Genomic DNA, 25,724 nt, shown 5'->3' on the forward strand with positions numbered 1-25,724 from the left:
CAAAACCAAAAAAATTTGCATCAAATTTTTGCAATAAGGATTTTGTACCCAAGATATGTATGTAATTAATGTGTGTGTGTGCGTGTATATAAAACAAAAGGCACTCCCCCAAAGTAATCAGAGGTATGAATAAATAGTTCTCAAAAAACTGCCAATTCTCAAGAACCATATACATGAAAGAAGGCTCCAAATTACTAAGAAAAAAGCCCTGAGATTCTACTTCACACCTAGAAAATTGGCAAAGACAATGGAAGACCAGAATAGTCAGAACTAGAGAGAGTATGGGAAGCTAAGCACACTACGTTGTTGGTGGAGCTATGAATCAGTACAAACATTTTGGGAAATAATTTGGAATTATGCAACTAAAAATGACTAAAACGTCCACCCCCCTGTGACTCTGAGCTTCCATTCTTAGGTTATGGAAGGAGGAAATTTAATTAAGTAGCCTTTCATTTGCATTAGTTTACAAATACATTTAGTTTGATAGCTTGCTACTGTGTGAGTTCTGTTAAGAATATAATCTCAGGCTTGTGAGTCTGTATATGTCATCAGATTGCAAATCTAGTCCCATCTGAGGTGCCACCGAAAGAAAAAGATTGGGCAAAATACTTTCTGAGCAAAGTCTGACTTTATTTGGTGGGCAAGGCAAACCCATCAGACGTTTGAGTCCCTACCCATGGGGAAGACCCCCAGGAGGTCATTAATAAGAAAGTCCTCATATTCTCCAAAATATAGAAAGCAGCACTTTTTACGATGGCTAAGAACTGGAGACAAAGTAGATAGCTGGTAAAGTAGATGAATGTAATGGAATGGGACTGAGCTATAAGAAACCACCCATATGGTGAATACAGAGAAGCCTGAAAAGAGCTAACTGAAGGGATACGGATACAGAGGGAAGTCAGCAGGGTGGAGAGCCATCTAAACAATGACTACAACAATGTCAATTCAAAGAGCCACAAAACCCAAAAGTGAATGTTGCAAAATGAGGTGGGGGTGGAGTGGGGCCCATGGGTGCTGCATGTGTAGCACAGATTTTGAGGCCTTTACAAAGTACTGAAAAGCTACTTTGCCTTTTTCCCTCTACTTTTTGTCTTTAAGAAATTGCAGAACAGCTCTATGGGACAGGAAGGGATGCTAGAAAACCATGGCAATTCACAAGGCATATCAATCAAACTTTTTAAAAATTGAAAAACACAAAGTAATGGCCAAGGTTGGTCCTGGAGGAGTGGAGAAAATGTACCTCCCCAGAGGGAAGGAGCACTATGGGAAGAGAACCTGGTCAGAGTTGCTTTTTCATTAATGAGGACGGCCTGATGGGAGGGGAAATGGGAAGGTACACATACACAGAGATGAATATGAAATCAAAACAAAACAAAACAAAAAGCATCCCAAAAAATCTTTTTTAAAAAGAGATGCGTCCTAGTGGCCGGATGCTTCTCTCAGAGAGTGTGGCGTCAGCAGGTGGGGTCCTAACAAAGGTTCTGATCTGGAAGGAGACAGCAGGCAAAGCCAGGAAGCAAAAGGCTGGCCTGAAGGATGAAGGGGATGAGCCCAGCCCGGGCCTGGGGGCACAGAGGGGGTAAGTAAGGGAGAAGCCCTGGAACAGGAACCGGGTGAGTAAGCAAGAGCTTGACACCTCAAGTTTCCAGCTTCTCTCACTCAGCCCAGAAAGGGCAGGCACTGAAAAGTCATCATTTCAGCTTTCTCTTTATTAAAGTACAGGATTCCCAACCCACTCCTTGGACCCCTTCCCCCCGCCCCAGCCCAAGGCACCAGAGCCCCAGAGCACAAGCAGAGGGGCAGGGAGAGCTTAATAAATAAGGGACACCCCTGAGTGTGAGGTCTGGTCACCCCCATACCACAGTAGAAACTAGGGGGGGGGCTGGCCCACTCTAGAGGAGACCCAGTGGGGAAAAGCTAAGTGAAGCCACCTCCCCACCCTCCCAGCTGGTAGGGAAGGCAGGCCTGGCCCCTGGCAGTGGGGGGGAGGTGGGGTCGGCCTCCACCTCCTCCTGTGTCCTGCCAGGGAGGATTAGAAACTGGGAGGGGGTTGGGGGCAGAAGGGAAGGGAGGAGGCCCCTCCCTGAGTGAAGCACTGGAGATCCAAAGTGGAATCAGGGCCTGGTCCTAGGCCCACCCCCACCCTTGGGGAGGGGTCCTTTTCACTCCTTCCCTTCTCCCCCCTAACTGGGCAGGAGACATTGCACGGATAATGCCTGGGGGTTCCTGTCTGGCAGTGGGGGAAACTGAGGCTGGGCTCCCCAAGTGGTCTTGGGGGACAGAGGAGCAGAGATGAGATGTCGGCCCCCACACCAGAGGGTCTTTATCAGTCACCTTAGGCAGTCGGTCCACGTCTCCCCTCCTGGCCTCCCCGCCTGTCCCTGGCCCTGCGCCCCACCTGGAGGTGTAGGAGGTCACTCAGGCATGTCTATAAGCTTCTCGCCATTCTCCTCTTGGGAGCCTCGGGGTCCCTGGGGTTCCCCTGAAGCCGCTGCCCCTTCCTCCTCCTCCTCCTCTGTGTAGAGGTCCTTCTGGCCATAGGCCAGGGTGGTCCGGGCCAGGTCCACCTCGATGGGGAAGACGTCTGCATCCCGCAATGCTGCGTAGCAGTCATCATAGTACTTGGACATGGTAGAGACGAAACGCTGCAGCTGGAACACGATGTCCTGGACTGAGGGCAGGAGGAGGGGGGTCAGCTTCCCGGTCAAGGGGTCAGGACCGCCCAACCCAACGAGGAAGGCCGGGCTCCTGGCTCAGGGCCTCTTCCTCTCCGGGAGGCGCGGGGCTCAGGCAAGGAGCCAAGGCCCATCTGGGCTCACAAGTGGCCTGGCAGCAGGGCCAGGGCCTCCAGCTCTAAATCCTGCCCGAGCATCCCTCTTCCAAGGTGGTCTGAACAGCCCATCCCTCGTGGGGCAGCCACTGTCCTGGGCTCTGACCTCAGGGGGCGGCTTGGTGGTGCCTGGCCAGCACCCCCCCACAGGAGGCCGGAGAATGAGGGCACCCATCGGGGACTCGCTGGTGGCTCTGCCCCCTGCTCCCCACCCCCACTTACCATGCTTCTGGTCTAACAGCTCGATCTTTTCCAAGACGTCCTTCCTCATTTTGGCAAAACGCGTCCGGGCCTCTTGGCGGCATCGCAGGATGAGGCGGTACTCATAGTTGCCGGTGCTCACGCGGTACAGGGGCTCCCCGAGGGCCTGCAGGTGGAGGGCCCAGAATCACCCTCGGCAGAGCAGGACATGAGGGGGGCAGGAGCAGCGAACACAGCATCGGATGAGGGTTGCTGGGCTGCCCCTCCTCCTCTCTGTGGCCTTCATCACTCTCCCGAATCCCTTCCCCCCTGGGATCTCAGAGACCCTCCATGGCCAGGGACCTCTGACCTTGTCGGCGCCTTCCACCCACCTTGGCATGAAGCGAGAAGAGCCCCCCCACTTCATCTGACAGAAAAGGAAAATATAGAGGAAAGAAGGGCTCTGCGAGTGGTGCCCACATTTTAGAGAGGGCAAGCTGGAGCCCAGGGAGGGCCAAGCCACCACATTGGCAGGCAGACTGTGGATATGGCAAGCAGGTGGGCATAGGAAGGGCACAGGGGGCAGTGGGCACACAAGCGGGGTTCGCCCTCCTAGCACTCACAATGCAGCTGTACTCCTCGTCATCCATCTCTTTCACCTTCAGGCAGTATGACTGTGGGGAGAGATGGGGTCAAGGGCAAAGGAGGAAGGACAGAGCTCTACCTGGTCACATCTTCCCTCTAACCCAGGAGGCCCTGGGGCACCAACGGGGCAGAGGAGAGCAGGCTCAGGGGTCAAAGCTAAACAGGAACTCCCAGAATGCTCACACACGAGGTGCTCCCTCCATAAATGCTCCTCTCCAAAGCATCATGAGCCACAATGGACATGAGCCAAGTTCAAGAAAGTCCCAGCTGAGGAGTCTGAGAGATTATCTGCTGACCAGACCCAGAAGGTCACCAAAGGCTGACGATGAGAGGCTGCCTTTCTTGTGCCCTCCTGCACCCCTCCATTCAGGCCTGCCATCATCCAGAGCTCAGGTTCTAGGCCGCTGAGTGGGCAGTGCCTCCTGGCACAAAAGGGCAGCCAATGGGCTGGGTCCACTGAAGATGCCAGTCTCTGCTGGAGCATCCATGTGTTGGCACAGAGGCCGAGGCCAGGGGCTCTTGAGGGGCCACCACATGACCCCTCAACACAGTTGCATGGGCCAGCCCTCAGGGGTCCCCTCTCCCACAGACCCCTAACCACTCACCAGGTACTCAAACTTCACATCCAGGTATTTCTTAATGGTGAGGCGGGTGTCGGGGATGGCTTTGTTGAGGTACGTGTTCAGATCCGTCAGCATCTACGGGAGGTGGGACGCTACATGAGCAGCAGTGGGGCCTGAGGCTATGGCCTATGACTCCATTCGTCAGCGTGGCTTCTGGGCCCGGGGAGGTCCAACGTGGCCCACCCTCCCACTCTGCTGGCCTGCCTGGCACAGGGAGCTGCACCCATCAACACTCGCTGCTTGAGTATGACTCTGGTGAGCAAGAATATTATTCTTCTGAAGTGGGGAAATTCCACCAATCTACCCAGGCCTTCTCTCCAACTTCTAGTTGTTTTTGGTTTTTGTCTTTTTAAACCCTCACCTTCTGTCTTAAAATTGATACTAAGAGGGGGCAGCTGGGTAGCTCAGTGGATTGAGAGCCAGGCCTAGAGATGGGAGGTCCTGGGTTCAAATCTGACCTCAGACACTTCCCAGCTGGGTGACCCTGGACAAGTCACTTGACCCCCATTGCCTAACCCTTACCACTCTTCTGCCTTGGAGCTAAAACACAGTATTGACTCCAAGACGGAAAGTAAGGGTTTAAAAAAAAAAAATTGATACTAAGTACTGTTCCAAGGCAGAAGAGCGGTAAGGGCTAGGCAATGGGGGTCAAGTGACTTGTCCAGGATCACAGAGCTGGGAAGTATGTGAGGCCAGATTTGAACCCAGGACCTCCCATCTCCAGGGCTGGCCCTCTATCCACTAGCTGCCCCTCAACTTTTGGCTGTAACAAGTCCCCAGGGCACTGCTGGGAGTCATCAGAAGTAGGATTCCAACCCAGGACTCCACACCTCTCCCACCTCTCAGAGTACTGTCCTTCCTTGGAGAGAAATGGCTCGGAAGCCTGCCACATGAGTGGGGAGTGGGGGCTGCCCCAAGAGAAGGCCCATGGCTGGCAGCTCCCCCAGAGCCCAGCGGGTGCCCCATTCCTGCTTGCCCTCCCCGGGCCGCCCTGCCACACAGGCTAACGCTGCTCAGTGGCCCGCAGCGGGCCAAACGTACGGGCTTGATGGTTTTCAGGAGCCGGATCCCAAACTTCTCGATGTTGCGGTGGGCTTCGGCAAACTTCACGAAGGCTTCACTGGCTGCCGGCTGGGGCTCACGGACACCAATCACAGAAAAGACATCTCCAAAGGCTGCACGACAGGGACGCCATGGAAGGAGCCCCCTTCTGGAGTCCCCAGGGGAAGGGGGGGCCCAACAGCTCCCTCAAGAACCGTGGCCCCAGGGCACCCCTCCAGTGAGCAGGGTTAGCTGGTAGGAGCAGGGCCTTAGCCCTTGGAAGCATGGGAGGATGAGGTGGGGCCCCCCCCCCGGCCAGGCGAGCTGAAGTCAATGTTGAGCAAACAGCACTTCTTGGGGGATGAAGCTGACAAGGATGGGCCGCTTCATAAATGTTTGCTGACAACTGACCAGCTGGCAGAGGAGCTGGCCTCACTGTGGGGCCTCTGAGCTTGGAGACCACCCCCACCTCCCCACACCAGGCCCGGCCCAGTGCAGGAGCACCCCCTGCTGGCGTGCTGTCCCAGGTGTCCCTCCTTACCTCGGTGTGTCTGAGACAAGTCAAAGAAGGCTCGCAGAAGGCTCTTGGTGTGTTCGGTCATGCCTGGGGGAGGACAGGTAGCACCATCCCTGACACCTCTGTGCAGCCCCCTCCCCTCAAACTCAGAAATAATCCCAGACAGTCACAATCTGAAGAGACGTCCTTCAGTGGGCAGAGATGTGGGAGCCCCTTCCACCATGGCAAGAACCAGAAAGGGGAGCACTTCTGAACCTTCAGCCTCATTGCTGAACACCTGGCCTATGCCCTCCCAGTCTTTCATGGCTTTCCAGAAAGTGCTGGGCCTCTCAGAGTGGACAGCAGTGCACAGAATCATCTCAGGAAGCTCCATCCACTGAGAACTAGACGGCAACTAAGGGGCCATCACAACCAACCTCCTCATTTTACAGATGAAGGCAGACTGAGGCCTCCCTGACTCTGACAGTCCAGCATGTGGGTCTGCGTCGCTCCTCGGGCTCCTCATATGACTGATCTAAAACCCTTTCCCTCATCCTCGCCCTGGGAAGGGGGCCTCATGCCCACTTTCAGAGGGTTAGGTCCAATTCTGCAGAGGGGGTTTGTTGTCCCTGGCAGACTGGATCACGAGTTCCCAGGGTGCAAGGTCCCAAAGTGGCTATTTGTACGCAGTGAGTAAAGGACACTGAGGATTTCAGCCCATTGCCTGGGTGTGTGTGCATGTGAAGGTAGTTTCTCCTTTCCCACTGAAGTTAGCCATGATTCTGCCTAGGGAGAAAGGCTCAGTGGCCCAGTGAGCAAATGCAGACTGCAGGCCCTCTACCCTCCTCCTTCCATTAAGCCACTGGGAAGAGGGCAAGGCGATGCTCAAGGCCACGTGGCCCCCAGGAAGCCCTCTTGGGTTAAAAGCCCAACTAAGAGCAAGGGCTCAAATATAAATGTAGCTTTACATTTTATTAGCACATTTCTCCCTGGGAAATAAGTCATGCAAACATCATGATCCCCATTTTAGGAAGAGAACACGCAGGTGCTGACAAGGGAGATGCCTTCCCCAAGCTCACCCACCAGCAAGGGCTGGAGCCTGCATTCACCTTTGTCTTGGACTCCCATGACCAGCCCCCCAAATCCCACAGGACAGAAGGCCAAGCAGAGGATCAGATGGGATCAGCTGTCCGGGGCCCTCACCTTTGTACAGTTCGGCCGTCCGCTCTAGCTCTTCTAGCCTCTTCACCAGACCATCTGTGGAGACAGAAAGCATGGCAGGGCCATTGGCCAAAGTCCAGTAGCGTGTGCGGGGGGGAGGTGCCCTCAGGTGGGGTGGGGTGGCCTGGGAAACACGTCTCCCTGCCACACTTGTAGTTGCCCTCCCCATCCCGATATGGCCGCACACCATCCCTGCCCTAACTAGTTATGTAGGACTCATAACCTGCAGGAAACTTCCCATCTCCTCCCAGGTGCACCCCTGGAGGCATCTCCCTCCGTCTAACAGCTCCAGCCTGATTCCCCAGCTCTTTGGCCTGGCCCCCATGACCTGGTCTTACTGATCTCCCTCCTCTCCGATCCGGCTTCCCCAGGCATCTTCCACTCCGTGCTCCAGCTACCTTTAGGGGCTCCCAGTACGTCCGGGTTTGTAAGACACTAACCACTTCCCCGCCAGAAGGGCCTCCATAGCTGGTTTCTGCAGCCCTGGACTAGACATTACTCTCGCTGGGGTCCAGACCAAACTATTCTCTCCTACTCCATATCTTCTACCTCAGCGGTCATCGGTCAGTTCACAAGCACAAATTAAGGCCCTCCTTTGTACCAGACTCCCATGCCTCGCAGCCCCCAAGTACCTGGACCCTCCTTCCCCTGCGATCCCCCTGTGCTAGACTTCCCTGGGTCCATGCCACAGTCCCTCAGGCCCTTGGTGGGAGGGACTCTGTTTTGCTTCTGCCTTCTCAGTATCTAGTGCAGGTTTGGGCATACAGTAGGTGTTTAATACATGTCTGCTGAGCTGTCAAGACCGTGGGCAGAAGAGGGGCAAGAAGCTGCAGGGTTCCTTCAGCCAGGACCACCCCGTCACTCCTAGTCACATTCCCTGAGTGTGCAGCAGCTAAATGCTGAGGGTTTGCCTCCCTTCTCCCCTAGGTCAGCCCTCTGGGTCACATCATCTCTGCAGCCTCTTCCCTCCCAGGTCAGAAGCTCCAGGGCAGGGATGGGGTCCTGGGCTAGGAACCTGCATCTCAAACTTGCTGCTAGACCTCAATGTCCCCCACACATCTTGAACCCAAAACAGAACTTGTGAATTTTCCCCCCATCCCTCCCCTTCTCCAGCTCCTCAGACCAGTCAGTCTAGGAGTCGATCACCCTCTTCCCTCATGGCATCTCCTCTCCCAACCGAGTGGCCAAGGCTTCTCTCAGTCCTGTCCTCCCCGGGCCAGCCTAGGCCCTCGGCACCTCCCGCCTGGCCTGGTCTCCCTCCATGCAGCACCTCTGCTCCCCAATCCATCCCCTGTATGCCGCCCACATGATGGGCCTACACAGAGCTCCCCACTCAAGCGGCCCCAGTGGCTCTCTCTTGCCTCCTCTGATGGTCATCTCTAGGTCCAGTCTAGCCTTCCAAACCAATGATACTTTATTGCCCCCTTTCACAAAAGCTCGGGGCCAGTCAGAACGGCCTCAGCAAGACAGACTCCCTCTCTCTCCTCACTTCCAGATCTTGGAACTTCAGCTCTCTTCAGGGACCTCCTCCTTCATGAGGCTCGCCCTGATTGCCCTGGCTATCTGCCCCTGTCCTCCCCCTTCCCCCCCACCCAAGCACTGCCCCTCATTTGGTCTGCACAGACCTCAGAGAAGCTTGCTGGATGTGGGGCCTCGGTTGCCCTGGCACCTGGCACACAGGAAATGCTTAACAGGTGCTGCTGGGTGACAGAACACATGGCAGAGGGAGAAGAGGGTCTGGCTAAAATTGACTGTGTGACATGAACCTCAGATTCCTTCTCTCTAAGAGGAGAGGCGCCCCCAGCTGGATGCCCTCAATCCAGGCCTCCTCCAGAGCCCCAGCTCTGCACTCAACACTTACTGAATGTGCTCTCAGACGCTGGGCCTGGGCTCTGCCTTCTGGGGGAGCCAGCGATGCTCCATGAAAAGAGAAGGGGGAAGGGGAAGGGGAGGAGGAGGAGGGAGTTCAGAGCTTTGGGCAGCCGGCTCCTGCTTCCCTGGGCCTCGGGCTCCCCAGCAGCACAGAGGGATGGAAGGGCAGGACCGATGCCAGGGCCTGGCCATCTTGGCAGAAGGGGGTTATGGAAGTGAAGCGCCCCAAGGTTGTTTTTAGCTGTGCTGGGTCATGGGACAACATGACAGTCTCATTTTAGAGACTCTATTTTGGGGGGACAGGCAGAGGGAGAACTGGCAAGTTAAAAAAAAAACCAACAAAAACCAGCCCACAACAACCAGTTCTAATTTCGCCCCAACTCAACAGTAACTACAGCAACGAGGATTTATAGCCAGAGAAGCAAAAATAGAAGCCTCCCATTTAGAACGGCATTTGGAACAAGTCTCGCCGCCAGTGCCGGCCCAGCCAAGAAAGCTGCATGCACGTCTCTGCCCAGCTGAGCCTCTCACTTCTGTGGGTATTTATATCAGTGCCCACCCAGCGATGGATGAACGTGGGCTGCGCTATGTATAACTCAGGCTGTGGACGGTGGGCGGGGGCCAGGCTGTCTCACTGCTACATGTGAGATTTTATATAGACACAGATGAGAGAGACGGAGGAGAGATGGAGAGTGAGTGATGCTCTCCCTGGGTAATACCTCCTTTAGGGTCCAGCAGCTGCTCTGCTGAGGCCAGGCATGGGCCTAGCTGGGGCTTCAGGAATCACTGGGTCAAGGTTCTAGAGCCTGAGGCATTAGGGGAAGCCTGGGAGCAAGCCCAGAGGGTATGGGGGACTCTGTGTGCAGGTCAACCTCATGTCCCTTCCTCAGGTGGGCCTGACAGGTCCCAAGACACAGGGGCCAAAGGTCCAAGTCACTGGTGTTTATGAAACAGAAATGTGCAAAGCTTTTGCTATATGTTATCTCAACTGAGCCTTGTATCCCTTGGGAAGCCAAGTACTAGAGGCAGTAATAGTACCATTTTACTGATGGTAAAAACTGAGGCTCAGAGGATCAATTACAGCCTCAGGACTTTTAATCTCAAGCTAGAAGGGAGCTTCAATCCCCTCATTTTACAGAGAGGAAACTAAGGAACAGAGAGGTTGTGTCTTGCCCATGGTCACACAGGTCACTGGGAAGATAGGAATCCAGGCCCAGGTCCAGAAGTGTCAGAGGCAGGATCAGAACCCAGACCTCCCTGCCTCTGGGTCTCTTCCTCTGCCCTCTACCACACACAGACTTGTGGGGTAAGAGCGAGATACTCTGGGCATGGGGAAGTAGCTCACCATTGCACAGGATGGCACGGCTCAGCCCCAGCGCATCAGCGGTCCCTGAGCTCATGTTCTCAACCAGCCGATGTTTCACCTTCTTCAATACTAGACAAGCAGGGGAAACAGAAGGGGGTGATTAGAGCTCAGCAGCTCCTCTCCCACATCTTCTTATCTGGACAGTGGGAGTTGGGGAGGGACAGATGCTGCCCCTTGGACCAGGAGCTAGGAAGGTAGGTTTAGGACCAAGGGGGGCTCAAGGCTCCCAAGTCACAAGAGGGCCTTGAGGTCACTCAATCCCACTCCTTCATTTCACAAGTGTGGACACAGGCCCAGAAGGGGGCAGCGTTGAGATTCCAAGCCAGGTCCTCGGTTCCTTGCCCTGGACACACCAATGCTGCCTCTGATTCATGATCTGAAGGGCAGAGTGGGGGAAGAAGACTGGGGTGCGAAGCCAGCCCAAAAAGGCCCTCCACAAGCAATCCAAAGATTCAAGGGGTTCCAGCTCTACTCTACCTCACAAAGGTGCTCTGGGGCAAGTCACCACTCCTTCAGAGTTTCAATCTCTTCATTTGAAAAACCAAGGTTTGGAACTCAACTCTCTCAATTCCCCCATGGGCACCAAACAGGTCAAAGGTTTCTGGCAGGAACAACCCCTTATCCCTTCCAGGCCCTGGTAGCTCTGCTAGGAGTCAGATGGGCAGGTCTTATCCCATCTTCTCCCCAACTAGTCCTGACCCTGGACAGCTGGAAAGACAAAGGACTCCAGCCAGCCAGGAAGGGCTCTGCCCTGCCCTCCTCAGGGACCTCGAGATGCTGCCCCTTGAGAAGGGGACAAAGAGAAGGAAGGCCAAGGGAGTCTGCTGAGGGGCTCCCTGAGGCAAGAGGAGTCACCCACCCAGAGTGAGAGAGAGATGCTGGATGCCTCCTAAGCTCTCTCCTTCCTCCCCAGGTTGGCTTCCTGTAAGTATACCCAGGGGAGATCAGGGAAACAACCTGGGGAGGTCGCAATCAAGGTTAACAGTGGAGTTATTTTGTTATGCAAGAAGCTTCAGAAGGAAAGCCTGACAATTTGGAAATATGCTAAAAGACTGTCTGCCCTTTGATCCAGCCATACCACTGCTGGGTTTATACCCCAGAGTTAATAAGGAAAAAGACTTGTACAAAAATATTAATAGCTGCGCTCTTTGTGGTAGCAAAAAACTGGAAAACAAGGGGATGCCCTTCAAATGGAGAATGGCTGAACAAATTGTGGTATCTGATGGTGATGGAAAACTCTTGTATTCCATCTAGAGAATACTCTAGGTCCTTCAGAGTTGTCCTGGATCATTGCATTGCTGCTGGTACAGAAGTCCATTACATTCGATAGTACCACAGTGTATAAGTCTCTGTGTACAATGTTCTCCTGGTTCTGCTCCTTTCACTCTGCATCAATTCCTGGAGGTCTTTCCAGTTCACATGGAATTCCTCCAGTTCATTATACCCTAGTTCCACTGGGGTGGGAGGAGGGGAGGGAAAGAACACGAATATGTGACTATGGAAAAATGTTCTAAATTAATTAATTCAATAAATAAACTTAATTAAAAAAAAAGGAAAGCCTGAAATCTACTGCTCTTGATCATTCCCAAGGGCTCCTGGTGTAAGAAGGAGAGTGGGGCCTGCTCACCGATGTCCAAGGACTTGCCCTGCTTGGGGTCAGCCTGAAGCTTGTTGTAATGAATTGTCACTTCTCCCTGGGAAGAACAACAGAGGGATTGGTTATGGGCCTGTGACATCACCAGATCACTCATGGGACAGTCCAAAGACCAGGGGTTCCAATCTGAGCCTTGACCCTTACCAAGTAACACTTCAAGGGCCAGCAAAATCCCATTCTGGCAGAAGTCTTTTTCAGGTGGTTCCCTGAATACTGGTGCTCCCCCCGCCTCCCCTGTTAATACTCTTTGACTTATCCCATCTATCCCTTGTCCTTTCAGTTGTTCACATGTTGTCTCCTCCATTAGACTGGGTGGGCTTTGAGGGCAAGGGCTATTTTTTTTTTTTGTGCCTTCTTTGTATTCCCAGTCCTTAGCACAGTGTCCGGCACATAGTTAAGTGCTTAATAAAAGTTTATTAACTTCACTTGATTCTGAGATAGGTAGGATAAATATGATTCCTCATTTTCTTTCCTTTTTAAAATGTTACCTTCTGTTTTGGCATCAATCTATAAGTGAAGAGTGGCAAGAGCTAGGCAATCAGAGTTAGGTGACTTGCCCAAGGTCACAAAGGTGGGCTAATCCCTCATTTACAATAGCCCTAGTATTGCCTCAATCTTCTTTTCTCTTGGCCTGGCACGGCTTCTCAGGGTGAAGTTGGAATGGCCTAGTCTTTCATCTCCCTTTTAATATGGGTGCTCTCTTTCCTAGGGCAGGACAGAGGGAGAGAAGGGGTAGCTGGCAATCACACTGGCTAATTCTGGGAAGGAAAAGGGGATGAGGCAAGACTGACCTCTTCTTCTGACTAGAATGATCAGGGACAAGGCTACAGGAGATAAGAGAGGTCAGACCTGAAAGGGATTAGCAGTAAAAACTCTTCAGAAACCCCAATGGGAAGGAGGGCCATCTTAAGGAGGGAAGGAGGAGAGAGATTCTAACCTGCTATGCAGTGGGTTCAGAAAAAAATAATCAACCAAGAAGCAATGAGTGGTCATCCTCAATCAGCCAACCCACACATACTCTACCACCTATTGGGTGCCGGGCACACAGAAGCACTCAATAAATGTTGAGGACAAAAATGAAACAGTGCCTTTCTTCCAGAAGCTTATAATCTAGCTGAGGAAGAGAATATAATCGAGGAGCAAAGGAACTAGCATCCAAGTTGTACAGACAAAAGGATGTACGGAAAACACTGAAGTGTGCCTCGTACCTGGTGGAGGTTTTCAGGTTCCCCCTTTCCCTCCACTCCACAAGCAGGAATGAGCTCCCTGACGACCAGAACATACATTCTTGGCTTTTCCAGGAACCATCCAAAAACACCTGTTGCCTGATTTCCAGCCCTTGATCCCTCGCTTCTCATTCATTTGGTATCATTTGCTCAGTACTAAGGATGTGCGCTTTGTGTGTAAGGCTTTGACCCAAACCATGAGGTAGTTAATGCTCTTTGGAGAGTTCCTTGGGATGTCTCAGGCAGGGGTGACAGTGGTGACGACCTCCAGGAGGCTTTGATGCTGGGATTCATCCTTACCTTCACCACCTGGATCATCTTGGCCACCTCCACCTTGGTCTTCCCCTTAACCGACTTGCCATTGACGCCAGTGATCTCATCACCAGCTGCAACAGTGCCATCGATGGCTGCAGGGGTGTTATCGAATACCTATGGAGGAAGCAGGGGTGGGAGGAGGAAAGGGAGAAAGGATGGAGGGGAAACCTGGTAAGGGGGGGGGGGAAGATGGTCATTCTCTGTTACCCCTTCTTCAACCAGCTTTGCACTGCTCTTTCCCTCTGCCCTCCACCTTCTGTCCCAATTCTTGGGAGGCTCTGGGGTAGGGAAGAGAAAGAGAGAAAGAGAGAAAGAGAGAAAGAGAGAAAGAGAGAAAGAGAGAAAGAGAGAGAGAGAGAGAGAGAGAGAGAGAGAGAGAGAGAGAGAGAGAGAGAGAGAGAGAGAGAGAGAGAAGTTCCCTTGGGATTCCCCTGCCCAATGAGTGCCAGACAAACCCTGGGAGTAAAAGACTTGAAGGAAGAGATTAAATAAGAAAATTCAAAGAGGAGTCAAGCAAAGTTCTGCCTTTCTTTAAGTTCAAAAGGTAACCTTGACTAGAGTAAGAGTAAGCTGAATAGGCAGCCATTGATGTGACAAAGTCAGGGGAGTGTTTGAGTGGATTACGAATTCAGTGTAAGATAAAAGGCATGGCAATGAAGAAATAATAGCTCATAATGGCTAATGGTTCTCCAATGTCCACTACATGCCAGGCCCTCTGCTGAGTGACTTACAACTAGTATTTTATTTGATCCTCATGACAACTCTGGGAGGTGGGTGCTATTATTATTTCTACTTTACAGAAGGGGAAACAGAGGCAGAGGTGAAATGATTTGTCAGGGGGCATGTCTCGAGATCTCTTTATTATCTCTAATAATCTGATAAGGACAGTTTAGTTGACAAGGAAATAATAGGACATTGGAGTTGTCTTTTAGCTCATGCTTCCAGCTCTGGCTCCAGAAGCATGGAGTTTATTATATATATTTCAAGACTCATTTCACACAAAAGAACCCCTCTGAAACTTTGCAGATGCGCAAAAGTTATAAATTATGTCATATCAAAACACAAAAGGTCTCATTGGCTTCAGAACAAACCAAGGGCAAGGCTGAATTTTGACTGGGTTCTTATCAGAAAGCCAAGTCGGGGAATATTTTTCTCAGGGTTGAATTGCCCCTGCTAAGGTTTTGGCCCTGGCTGTACCAGGCAGCTGCATTCCTGGCCAAAGTGGGAGAGTGTTAACCTAAAGCTCTTTAATAAGGCCACAATACTTTTCAACAAAAAATCACAATGATCACAAAAGGGGTCCAAAGAGGAGTCTCAGATTTTATCTATTCTCTTACTGGCTTCCCACAGGCATGGGTGTGTGTGTGGGGGGGGAGATGGGGATGCATAGCTTAGTCAGTGTCTGAGGCTGGACTTGAACTTGAAGTCTTTCTGATTCCAGGCCCGATGCTCTATCTACTGTACCACCTAGCCACCAATAGAGAAGAGAGACCAGGGCCCACAGCTAGGAAGTGAGTAAAAGCCTGACTGACCCTGCTGGGACCATACCTCCAATAATGGGTTTAGTTCTAGGCACCTGATTTCAAGGACATTGAGAAGCTATGGTATGCCCTGAGGAGGTTACCACAATGGTACAGGGTCTTGGAAGTGGGCCATGTGAGGTTTGGCTGAAGGAACCAGCAATGTTTTTACTTTGGCAGAGGGGAAAGGTGAAGGTGAGGAGGGAAGCCTGGCAGTCTTTAAGGGTGGGAAGGGGAGTCATGGGGCAGAGGGATGAGCATGACTAGATAAGACTGTGGAAGGACAAAGGGCCTCCAAGAGAAGGTAAGTTGAAGGGGCTGCCTTGGCAATTCTGTCTTGTCACTGAAAACTGCAATTGCAAATATGAATAATATGTAAATAGGTTTTGAACAATGAACCCAGTGAAACTGCTTGATAGCCCCGTGAGGGGGGAGAGAAGAGGGGTGAGAATGAAACATGAATCATGTAACCATGAAAAAACATTCTAAATAAATATATAAATTATTTAAAAAGAAAACTGCAGCTCAGTGGAGTGAGAGCCAGGCCTAGAGATGGAAGGTTGTAGGTTCAAATCTGGCCTCAGACACTTCCTAGCTGAGTGACCCTAGGCAAGTCACTCAACCCCCATTGCCTAGCCCTGACTGCTCTTCTGCCTTGGAATCAATACAGTACTGATTCTAAGCCAAAAAGTAAGGGTTTAAAAAAAGAAAAAGAAAAAAATGCCCAGTATACAGGGAGCAATCACTGCTTTGCTGATCTCAGTGGGCCCTTCCCATCTTTGTGACATCCAAGCCCACTGCAGCACTCATCTCCTCTTCTCAGTGACCTTCTCTGTAAGAGAAGGACCTCACTACTCACCAGACAGGTCCCTGCACCATTGAGCAGCTACCTTTGAGGAGGGTATTTTTCCTTCTGTGGAGCTAAAACCTGCCTTGAGTTCTTTAAGCTAAATTCCCTCCATTTCTGCTCATATGCACGACTCTAAATTCTGTCACCATCCCAGTCACTCTCTTCCAGCTTTGATTCTTCTCATCAACATCCTTCCTGAAACTTCATGAAGTCATAGCTTCAGCTTGGTGCGCGATCTTTGACTCTCTGCTCCCAGGCCATCCAGTCTGATGCAGTATGGCCCCCCCTCATCATGCCTCCCACCTCCTGCTCCCTTCATGACCACACTTCCACCTCCAGCCCAGACAACAGCCTCTGGGCCAGCACAACCAATGCTGCAAAGGCTGTCAGCCATTGATCACTCTGAGACTTGAATCCCAATCCCAGACCACCTGTCCCTTTGTCCACTGTCTTCTCTCATTAGCCCATGAGTGCCTTCCAAGGGCAGGGTATGCTTTGCTTTCCTATTTTTATCCATAGCACCTAGCACAGGGCCCAGCACATACCAAGTGCTAATCAACACCTTTTCTTCATTCATTCACTCATTCCTGCCATCTGACCAAGGACAATGGGACTCCAACCTTCTGGGTACTAAACTTCTTATACACATACAATGACAAAGTAGTTTTGGGGGGCAGCCCCCTCACACAATTGGGGCTTGTTGTGAGTTCACAGTACAGTAAGACCCCGCCCCCCAGGCCTCTCTCACATGAACCCCCCAATCCTGAAGCTGACAATCTGATTGTTTTGGCCCCATGTGTTGCTACTCTATGTCACATGGCTTGATTCAGGCCACTGCTGCAGAGACACCAGTCGTGGCACCAAGAATTCCAGAACCCCAGAGCCAGCCAGTAAGTACCCAAGGAGCTGTCTGGTCCAACCATTACCTGAAAAGAAATCCCCTCTACAACGTCCTCGCTCACCCAGGCTCCACTTGACACAGATCCTATCCCCTCCCNAGAGAGAGAGAGACAGAGAGAGAGAGAGAGAGAGAGAGAGAGAGAGAGAGAGAGAGAGAGAGAGAGAAGTTCCCTTGGGATTCCCCTGCCCAATGAGTGCCAGACAAACCCTGGGAGTAAAAGACTTGAAGGAAGAGATTAAATAAGAAAATTCAAAGAGGAGTCAAGCAAAGTTCTGCCTTTCTTTAAGTTCAAAAGGTAACCTTGACTAGAGTAAGAGTAAGCTGAATAGGCAGCCATTGATGTGACAAAGTCAGGGGAGTGTTTGAGTGGATTACGAATTCAGTGTAAGATAAAAGGCATGGCAATGAAGAAATAATAGCTCATAATGGCTAATGGTTCTCCAATGTCCACTACATGCCAGGCCCTCTGCTGAGTGACTTACAACTAGTATTTTATTTGATCCTCATGACAACTCTGGGAGGTGGGTGCTATTATTATTTCTACTTTACAGAAGGGGAAACAGAGGCAGAGGTGAAATGATTTGTCAGGGGGCATGTCTCGAGATCTCTTTATTATCTCTAATAATCTGATAAGGACAGTTTAGTTGACAAGGAAATAATAGGACATTGGAGTTGTCTTTTAGCTCATGCTTCCAGCTCTGGCTCCAGAAGCATGGAGTTTATTATATATATTTCAAGACTCATTTCACACAAAAGAACCCCTCTGAAACTTTGCAGATGCGCAAAAGTTATAAATTATGTCATATCAAAACACAAAAGGTCTCATTGGCTTCAGAACAAACCAAGGGCAAGGCTGAATTTTGACTGGGTTCTTATCAGAAAGCCAAGTCGGGGAATATTTTTCTCAGGGTTGAATTGCCCCTGCTAAGGTTTTGGCCCTGGCTGTACCAGGCAGCTGCATTCCTGGCCAAAGTGGGAGAGTGTTAACCTAAAGCTCTTTAATAAGGCCACAATACTTTTCAACAAAAAATCACAATGATCACAAAAGGGGTCCAAAGAGGAGTCTCAGATTTTATCTATTCTCTTACTGGCTTCCCACAGGCATGGGTGTGTGTGTGGGGGGGGAGATGGGGATGCATAGCTTAGTCAGTGTCTGAGGCTGGACTTGAACTTGAAGTCTTTCTGATTCCAGGCCCGATGCTCTATCTACTGTACCACCTAGCCACCAATAGAGAAGAGAGACCAGGGCCCACAGCTAGGAAGTGAGTAAAAGCCTGACTGACCCTGCTGGGACCATACCTCCAATAATGGGTTTAGTTCTAGGCACCTGATTTCAAGGACATTGAGAAGCTATGGTATGCCCTGAGGAGGTTACCACAATGGTACAGGGTCTTGGAAGTGGGCCATGTGAGGTTTGGCTGAAGGAACCAGCAATGTTTTTACTTTGGCAGAGGGGAAAGGTGAAGGTGAGGAGGGAAGCCTGGCAGTCTTTAAGGGTGGGAAGGGGAGTCATGGGGCAGAGGGATGAGCATGACTAGATAAGACTGTGGAAGGACAAAGGGCCTCCAAGAGAAGGTAAGTTGAAGGGGCTGCCTTGGCAATTCTGTCTTGTCACTGAAAACTGCAATTGCAAATATGAATAATATGTAAATAGGTTTTGAACAATGAACCCAGTGAAACTGCTTGATAGCCCCGTGAGGGGGGAGAGAAGAGGGGTGAGAATGAAACATGAATCATGTAACCATGAAAAAACATTCTAAATAAATATATAAATTATTTAAAAAGAAAACTGCAGCTCAGTGGAGTGAGAGCCAGGCCTAGAGATGGAAGGTTGTAGGTTCAAATCTGGCCTCAGACACTTCCTAGCTGAGTGACCCTAGGCAAGTCACTCAACCCCCATTGCCTAGCCCTGACTGCTCTTCTGCCTTGGAATCAATACAGTACTGATTCTAAGCCAAAAAGTAAGGGTTTAAAAAAAGAAAAAGAAAAAAATGCCCAGTATACAGGGAGCAATCACTGCTTTGCTGATCTCAGTGGGCCCTTCCCATCTTTGTGACATCCAAGCCCACTGCAGCACTCATCTCCTCTTCTCAGTGACCTTCTCTGTAAGAGAAGGACCTCACTACTCACCAGACAGGTCCCTGCACCATTGAGCAGCTACCTTTGAGGAGGGTATTTTTCCTTCTGTGGAGCTAAAACCTGCCTTGAGTTCTTTAAGCTAAATTCCCTCCATTTCTGCTCATATGCACGACTCTAAATTCTGTCACCATCCCAGTCACTCTCTTCCAGCTTTGATTCTTCTCATCAACATCCTTCCTGAAACTTCATGAAGTCATAGCTTCAGCTTGGTGCGCGATCTTTGACTCTCTGCTCCCAGGCCATCCAGTCTGATGCAGTATGGCCCCCCCTCATCATGCCTCCCACCTCCTGCTCCCTTCATGACCACACTTCCACCTCCAGCCCAGACAACAGCCTCTGGGCCAGCACAACCAATGCTGCAAAGGCTGTCAGCCATTGATCACTCTGAGACTTGAATCCCAATCCCAGACCACCTGTCCCTTTGTCCACTGTCTTCTCTCATTAGCCCATGAGTGCCTTCCAAGGGCAGGGTATGCTTTGCTTTCCTATTTTTATCCATAGCACCTAGCACAGGGCCCAGCACATACCAAGTGCTAATCAACACCTTTTCTTCATTCATTCACTCATTCCTGCCATCTGACCAAGGACAATGGGACTCCAACCTTCTGGGTACTAAACTTCTTATACACATACAATGACAAAGTAGTTTTGGGGGGCAGCCCCCTCACACAATTGGGGCTTGTTGTGAGTTCACAGTACAGTAAGACCCCGCCCCCCAGGCCTCTCTCACATGAACCCCCCAATCCTGAAGCTGACAATCTGATTGTTTTGGCCCCATGTGTTGCTACTCTATGTCACATGGCTTGATTCAGGCCACTGCTGCAGAGACACCAGTCGTGGCACCAAGAATTCCAGAACCCCAGAGCCAGCCAGTAAGTACCCAAGGAGCTGTCTGGTCCAACCATTACCTGAAAAGAAATCCCCTCTACAACGTCCTCGCTCACCCAGGCTCCACTTGACACAGATCCTATCCCCTCCCTTCTCCTAGTCATTCAACCTTTGATATCTAAGAATCTGATAAGTACATCGCCTATGCCTTCATCCAAGCCACTGATTAAAAATGCTGTCCCCCATAGCCCCAAAGTCAGACCTCGGGCAGGGGGAGAACAAGGGGACAGTATGGATGGTCCAGTTTAAATCTATCTCTATTCCTGGAACAACTCCAAGTATGTGCCCCCTATGACTGTGGGTCCCAAGAGTAACCTCATTTGTGACATGGCATCATTTCTTGGCTCAGCCCCTATGAAATGCTTAGAGGGACTGGGAATCTTGGGCAGGAAAAGATCCCAAGCAATAATCATTCCCCAAACTGGATGAACCTGCCCTCACAGCTGCCTGAGGTCAGAGCTGGCCCACCTTTCTGTAGGGGATCCTGAGAACCATCCCCCTTGCACCCCACTCTCCAGAGCTCATACCTGAACAATGTAGAGGCAGGGACAGTACAGAGCCCCTCCCCCAATGCTGATCCCAATCAGGTTCTGTGAGTCCTTTTGCAGTGTCACGGTCCCGGGAACTGTGGGGATGCCACTAGAGCAAGGGAAAGGAGAAGGCAATGAGGCAGGAAGGAGCTAGTAGACAAAGGATGGGGAAGAAGCTGCTAAAGTCACTACCTATGACCTAAGGTTCTCCCTCCCACCTGACAGCAGAGGAAAAGGAGGGGAAGTAGGGATAGGGGAGGCCCTGGCAAGAGGAGAGAGGAGAGACTCCCCCTGTTCAGAACATCCTCTCTCCTAACCCAAATCCTAGACCACTTTTCCAGGAGTCTCTGCTGACTCACATTACTCTATTAAGATATCTATATGAGGTGGTTTGGGTGACAAAGGGCATTCATATCTACCAGGTCATGGAATCAACATAGGGGAGGTAGAGATCTAGTTGGCCCCCTCTTAGAGATGAGGAAACCAAGACCTGGAGAGGAAAAATGCTCCATGGGTGCCAACGAGGGACAGCAAGTGCCAGCTCTTGGCCTGCCGACACCCTGCCCTTCCTCCCATGCTCACAGATGACACTCTTCAGTTTTTGGCTGTTTTCATCTCTCCCACTGAATCAGTGGCTTCTTATGGAATTCTGAGGGGTGATCCAGCCCAACCCCCTCATTCCCCAGATAGCTAACTTCTGGTAGAGCTGGTCTTCTATCTCAAGGTCCTTTCCCAACCCCAATGGGGCCAATCATAAAACACTCAAGAAACGCCACCACCTCTCATTCATTACTAGACAAAGCAAGGGCTATACACTGGTTGATGAGAGTCAATCCAGCATAATGGAATGAGCTCTGGGCTGGGGACTCAGGAGATCTGGGTTTGAGTTCTGCCTCTGACACTTCCTATGTGGTCTTGGGCACATTCCTTACTTCTGAACCTCAGAGTCCTACTCTGAAATGGTGAGGATAACCCCTTGTGCTACCCACCTCAAAGGGTGAACAAGGGACTTTGTAAATCTTAAAACCCTATAGTAATGTGAGTTGTCTTTAAAATTCATCTTTGTACCCTCTGACCCTCAAAGCCCCAAATAAGTGCTGAGTAAATGCTTAAGAAGGGCCAGCCAAAGCAGCAATTAATCAATCGATCGATCACCAAGTATTTGTGACATGTCTCCCCTGTGCCAGGCTCTGTACCAGGTGCTGGGGATACAAACCCCAAGAATGAACTTGTCCCCGACCTCACAAAGCCCCATGCTCACAGGGGAGACAACAAGAGCCTCCATCACTGCCCCCATAATTAATGTGAGCAGAAATCTCAAGAGATACCAGTTACTGAGTACAGAGCAGGGCACTGGCAGCTGGGGGAAGGGGGATTGGGGTTCTGTGGAAAGTGCTGCTTGAACCAAGGTGGAGGAAAGAGGGCTCTCCAGGCTAGGGAGGGAGACACAGGGGCTCATGAATGAGGGAAGAGAGAGGCCAGTCTGGCCACTCCTATCAGCCTTAACCTACTACCTGCTGGTTCTACAAATTGCCCCTGAAGCTGGCCCAGAGCTAAGAGACATGATAGCCACAGCCCTTTCCCAATTCAATCACTAAACACCCTTTAGACCCTTGGGTTACACAATCATGCTGAGGATGCAAAGTCAATGCCTCCAAGGAGCTCAGTCTGGTTTGAGAGGTTCAGAGAAGACTGTTGAGGTTGTTCCTAAATCTCATGGGGGACTGAGGCAGGACCATGTTGGAACTCCTTCTGAGTCTTAGCCATATACGATCTGGTAGCCACTGAAGTTCTATCACCATCTTATAGATGAGAAAATTGGGGGAAGGAGAGGTTAACGACTCACCTGGGTCATAAACTATTCAGTAAGATTCCCTATTGGAGGATTCAAATTCAGGTCTTCTCTACTCCTAGGTCCAACTGCCCAGTTAAAGTTTCAAAAACCAACATGTAAAAATCCTGACTCACCATGTGGGTAGGGTCCCTGATGGGGCTGGGGCCTCAGGCTTCACAAGTACTGGGTTCTAATCCTAGCTACCAGCTAGGATTGTAAGCACCTATTATGCACTAAGCCCTTATCAGAAAAACTGGGGGTCAGGGCCTGCCCTCTGAGGGAAAGAGCATGCGCACAGCCCTGAGCATGAGGTCTTTGTCTTTGATCAGTCACCTCCATCTTACACCAGGAAGGAAGCATGCCTCAGAGGGTCACTAACTTATCACTTAACTGCTGTGAGACCCTGTTGGAAGGTGGCCCAAGTTTAGAGGGGGAAGTCCAGATAGATGAAAGCCTATTTGGTGCCTCTTGGGGAGAAAATACAAGCAGCTCTAAGATCTGGCCTTTCCTGGGAACGTAAGCAGATGCCATCTTAAGATGGCTACTCTGATCAAAACAATGATCCAAGACAATTCCAAAGGGTTCATGATGAAAAATGCTCTTCACCTCCAGAGAGATAACAGATGGAGTCTGAGTGCAAACTCTAGCTGACTTTTTATTTTTTCGCACATGTGTGTGTGTGTGTGTGTGTGTTTTCTTTTGTAACATGGCTAATATGAAAAAGTTTTACACAACTTCACAGGCATGATGGCTCTATTCTTGCCTTCTGTAGGGGTAGGGAAAGGGCTGGAAAGGAAGAGAATTTGGAATTCAAAATATTGAAAAAAATGAATGTTAAATCTAAATCTCTAATAATTAGAGAAATGCAAATCAAAACAACTCTGAGGTATCACCTCACACCTAGCAGAACGGCTAAAATGAAAGAAGGGGAGAGTAATGAATGCTGGAGGGGATGTGGCAAAATTGGGACATTAATGCATTGCTGGTGGAGCTGTGAACTGATCCAACCATTCTGGCTGGCAATTTGGAACTATGCTCAAAGGGCTATAAAAGAATGCTGCCCTTTGATCCAGCCGTACCATTGTTGGGTTTGTATCCCAAAGAGATCATAGATAAACCAACTTGTATGAAAATATTTATAGCTGCGTTTTTGTGGTGGCAAAAAACTGGAAAAGGAGGGTATGTCCTTCAATTGGGGAATGGCTGAACAAATTGTGGTATATGCTGGTGATGGAACACTATTGTGCTGAAAGGAATAATAAACTGGAGGAATTCCATGTGAACTGGTGAACAACCTCCAGGAATTGATGCAGAGTGAAAGGAGCAGAGCCAGAAGAACATTGTACACAGAGACTGATATACTGTGGTAAAATCGAATGTAATGGACTTCTGTACTAGCATCAATGCAATGACCCAGGACAATTCTGAGGGATTTATCGTAAAGAATGCTACCCACATTCAGAGGAAGAACTGCAGGAGAGGAAACATAGAAGAAAAACAACTGCTTGAACATATGGGTTTGATGTGGACATGATTGGGGATATAGACTCGAAACTACCACACCAATGCAATGATCAACAATTTGGAAATGGGTCTTGATCAATGACACATGTTAAAACCAGTGGAAATGTGCATCGGCCATGGGTGGGGGGAGTGCGGTGGGGGGAGTGCGGGGGAGGGGGTGAAGGGGAAAGTAGGAGCATGAATCATGTAACCATGTTAAAAATGAATATTAATAAGTGTTTAAAAAATGAATGTTAAAAAGATTTTTTTCATATAATTGGGAAATATTTAATTAAATAAATACAAACATATTTTTAAGAAAAGATTTCAAGCTAGCAAAGACCCTGAGATTATGTACCATCCTATTTAATAGAGAAGGAAGATAAGGCCCCAAAAAAGGCCCACCTGGCAATAAGCAGCAGAGCCCAGGATTGTGGCCTAGGGCTTCAGATTCCTAAACTGGTGCTTTCTATTAAGCCAGGCTGGTAAGGAGGCAGTGCAGTACCATAAACAGGATGGGGAACTTAACTTGGAGGTTGGAGAGCATGATGCAGATCTTGCCTTACATATTTAACAGACTGCAGTGGAAGTGGGACCTTGGGCAGCCAGAATGCATAATCTCCTCTCAGGGCCTCAGTTTCATCTGTAACATGGGAGAATGGCTCTTTTGCTTCATAGTACCTTCAAAGGGTTGCTGTGGTCACCTTAGGGCATGACAGATGTGGGATTATCTGCCTCCCACACACAGCAGCATGGCGATCTGCCTTTTCCCTTCAGGCATTAATGCCACATGGGATCTACTCCACTCCTACTGCTACTAGGAACACTAGGGTATCTGGGAGAAATGGGACAGGGCCCTGTACTAAGGTCAGATAGGAGATATCCAGGCTCTATAAGGTCCAGGATGTGCAATCTCAGAGAAGGAAGGGACACCAGTGCCTACCTTGTCTAACACATACAAAAAGAATCCTCACAGGGAGCTCTCCCCCAAAGGCCATGCACCCTCTACTTTGAGACTTCCAAGGAAGGGGCCCTAGACATCAGTCCCTCCCATTTCTGGACAAATTGATTTGGTAGCAAGTTTGCCATAATATCATCCCTAAACTGACCTCATTTTTACTGCTTTGGTTTTACCCTTTAAGGCCAAACAAACCTAATGCCTTCCTTGCAGCATAGCCCTTTGACCCCAAAAAGAAAGTTGGCATGTCTCCTGAGCCTTCTGGGCCCCAGGCTCTATAGGTCCAATTCCTTCAACAGAAACCCAGGGGCTCTTCCCCATCCTGAATGCCCTCTTCTGGAAACTTTTAAAAAAATCTTTATCTTCTGTCTCAGTATCAATTCTAAGACAGAAGAGTGGTAAGGGTAGGTAATCTAGGTTAAGAGATTTGCCCAGGGTCATATAGCTAGGAAGTGTCAGATCAGATTTGAACCCCGGATCTCCTGACTCCAGGCTCTCCAGTCACTGTGCTACTTAGCTGACCCAATACTTTTCATTTTATTATGTCCTTTCTCAATCAGAGGTCCCCAGAACTGAAAACAGTCCCCTCAGAGTAAGGTGGGAACCTTCTATTACCCTCAAATCCTAGAAGGAAGTCCTCTTCAGGGATACTCACAGTTTATCCTCCTCAATATCATAATCCATGTCAGCAAACATGATTCCTAGGTTTGGGACAGGCAGGCCCCGAAGGCCAATTGTCCAGTTCTGTAGAGAAAGGAGGGCAAAGGTCTTAGGGAGAGTGAATGAAGGGCCAAGTAAGAAAGGAGGAATACACAGATCTTCCTTGAAGCTTATATCTTCCCTCCATCCCTTCCTATCAGCCCACATTGAATTCTTTCATCCTTATACAATCATATTTAATAGAATTTCAGGTGGAAATGGATTTTATAGATTTCATAGTTCAAGCTCCTTATTTTATCACATTCAGAAAAGTTGAATGACTTGACCAAATGGGTCAGGTAGTAAGTATAGTAGTAGTGTTAAGTGAGCAAAACACTTATTACTAAGCCCCCACTCCATGCCAGACACCATATACTGAAACATGCTTGATTTGGTTATCTCCAGGCCTGATTTTAAATCTTCATTTTATGCT

The 25,724-nt window shown here is 50.0% G+C and overlaps 1 protein-coding gene across 1 annotated transcript; it reads right to left on the reverse strand.

Moving 5' to 3' along the window:
* Positions 1-1,691: 1,691 nt before the first annotated feature.
* On the reverse strand, positions 1,692-25,331 carry PICK1 (protein interacting with PRKCA 1). Its single transcript, XM_044679519.1, has 12 exons — positions 25,248-25,331; positions 20,295-20,406; positions 13,455-13,583; positions 11,902-11,968; positions 10,254-10,343; positions 7,019-7,072; positions 5,861-5,923; positions 5,320-5,453; positions 4,261-4,353; positions 3,634-3,684; positions 3,053-3,197; positions 1,692-2,671 (listed from the first exon to the last, which is right to left on the reverse strand). The coding sequence occupies exons 1-12, from the start codon at positions 25,286-25,288 to the stop codon at positions 2,415-2,417; spliced, it is 1,236 nt and encodes a 411-aa protein (XP_044535454.1). The 5' UTR covers positions 25,289-25,331; the 3' UTR covers positions 1,692-2,414.
* Between the last annotated feature and the right edge of the window lie 393 nt (positions 25,332-25,724).

The sequence above is a fragment of the Gracilinanus agilis genome, chromosome 5, assembly GCF_016433145.1.
Source record: "Gracilinanus agilis isolate LMUSP501 chromosome 5, AgileGrace, whole genome shotgun sequence".
NCBI lineage: Eukaryota > Metazoa > Chordata > Mammalia > Didelphimorphia > Didelphidae > Gracilinanus > Gracilinanus agilis.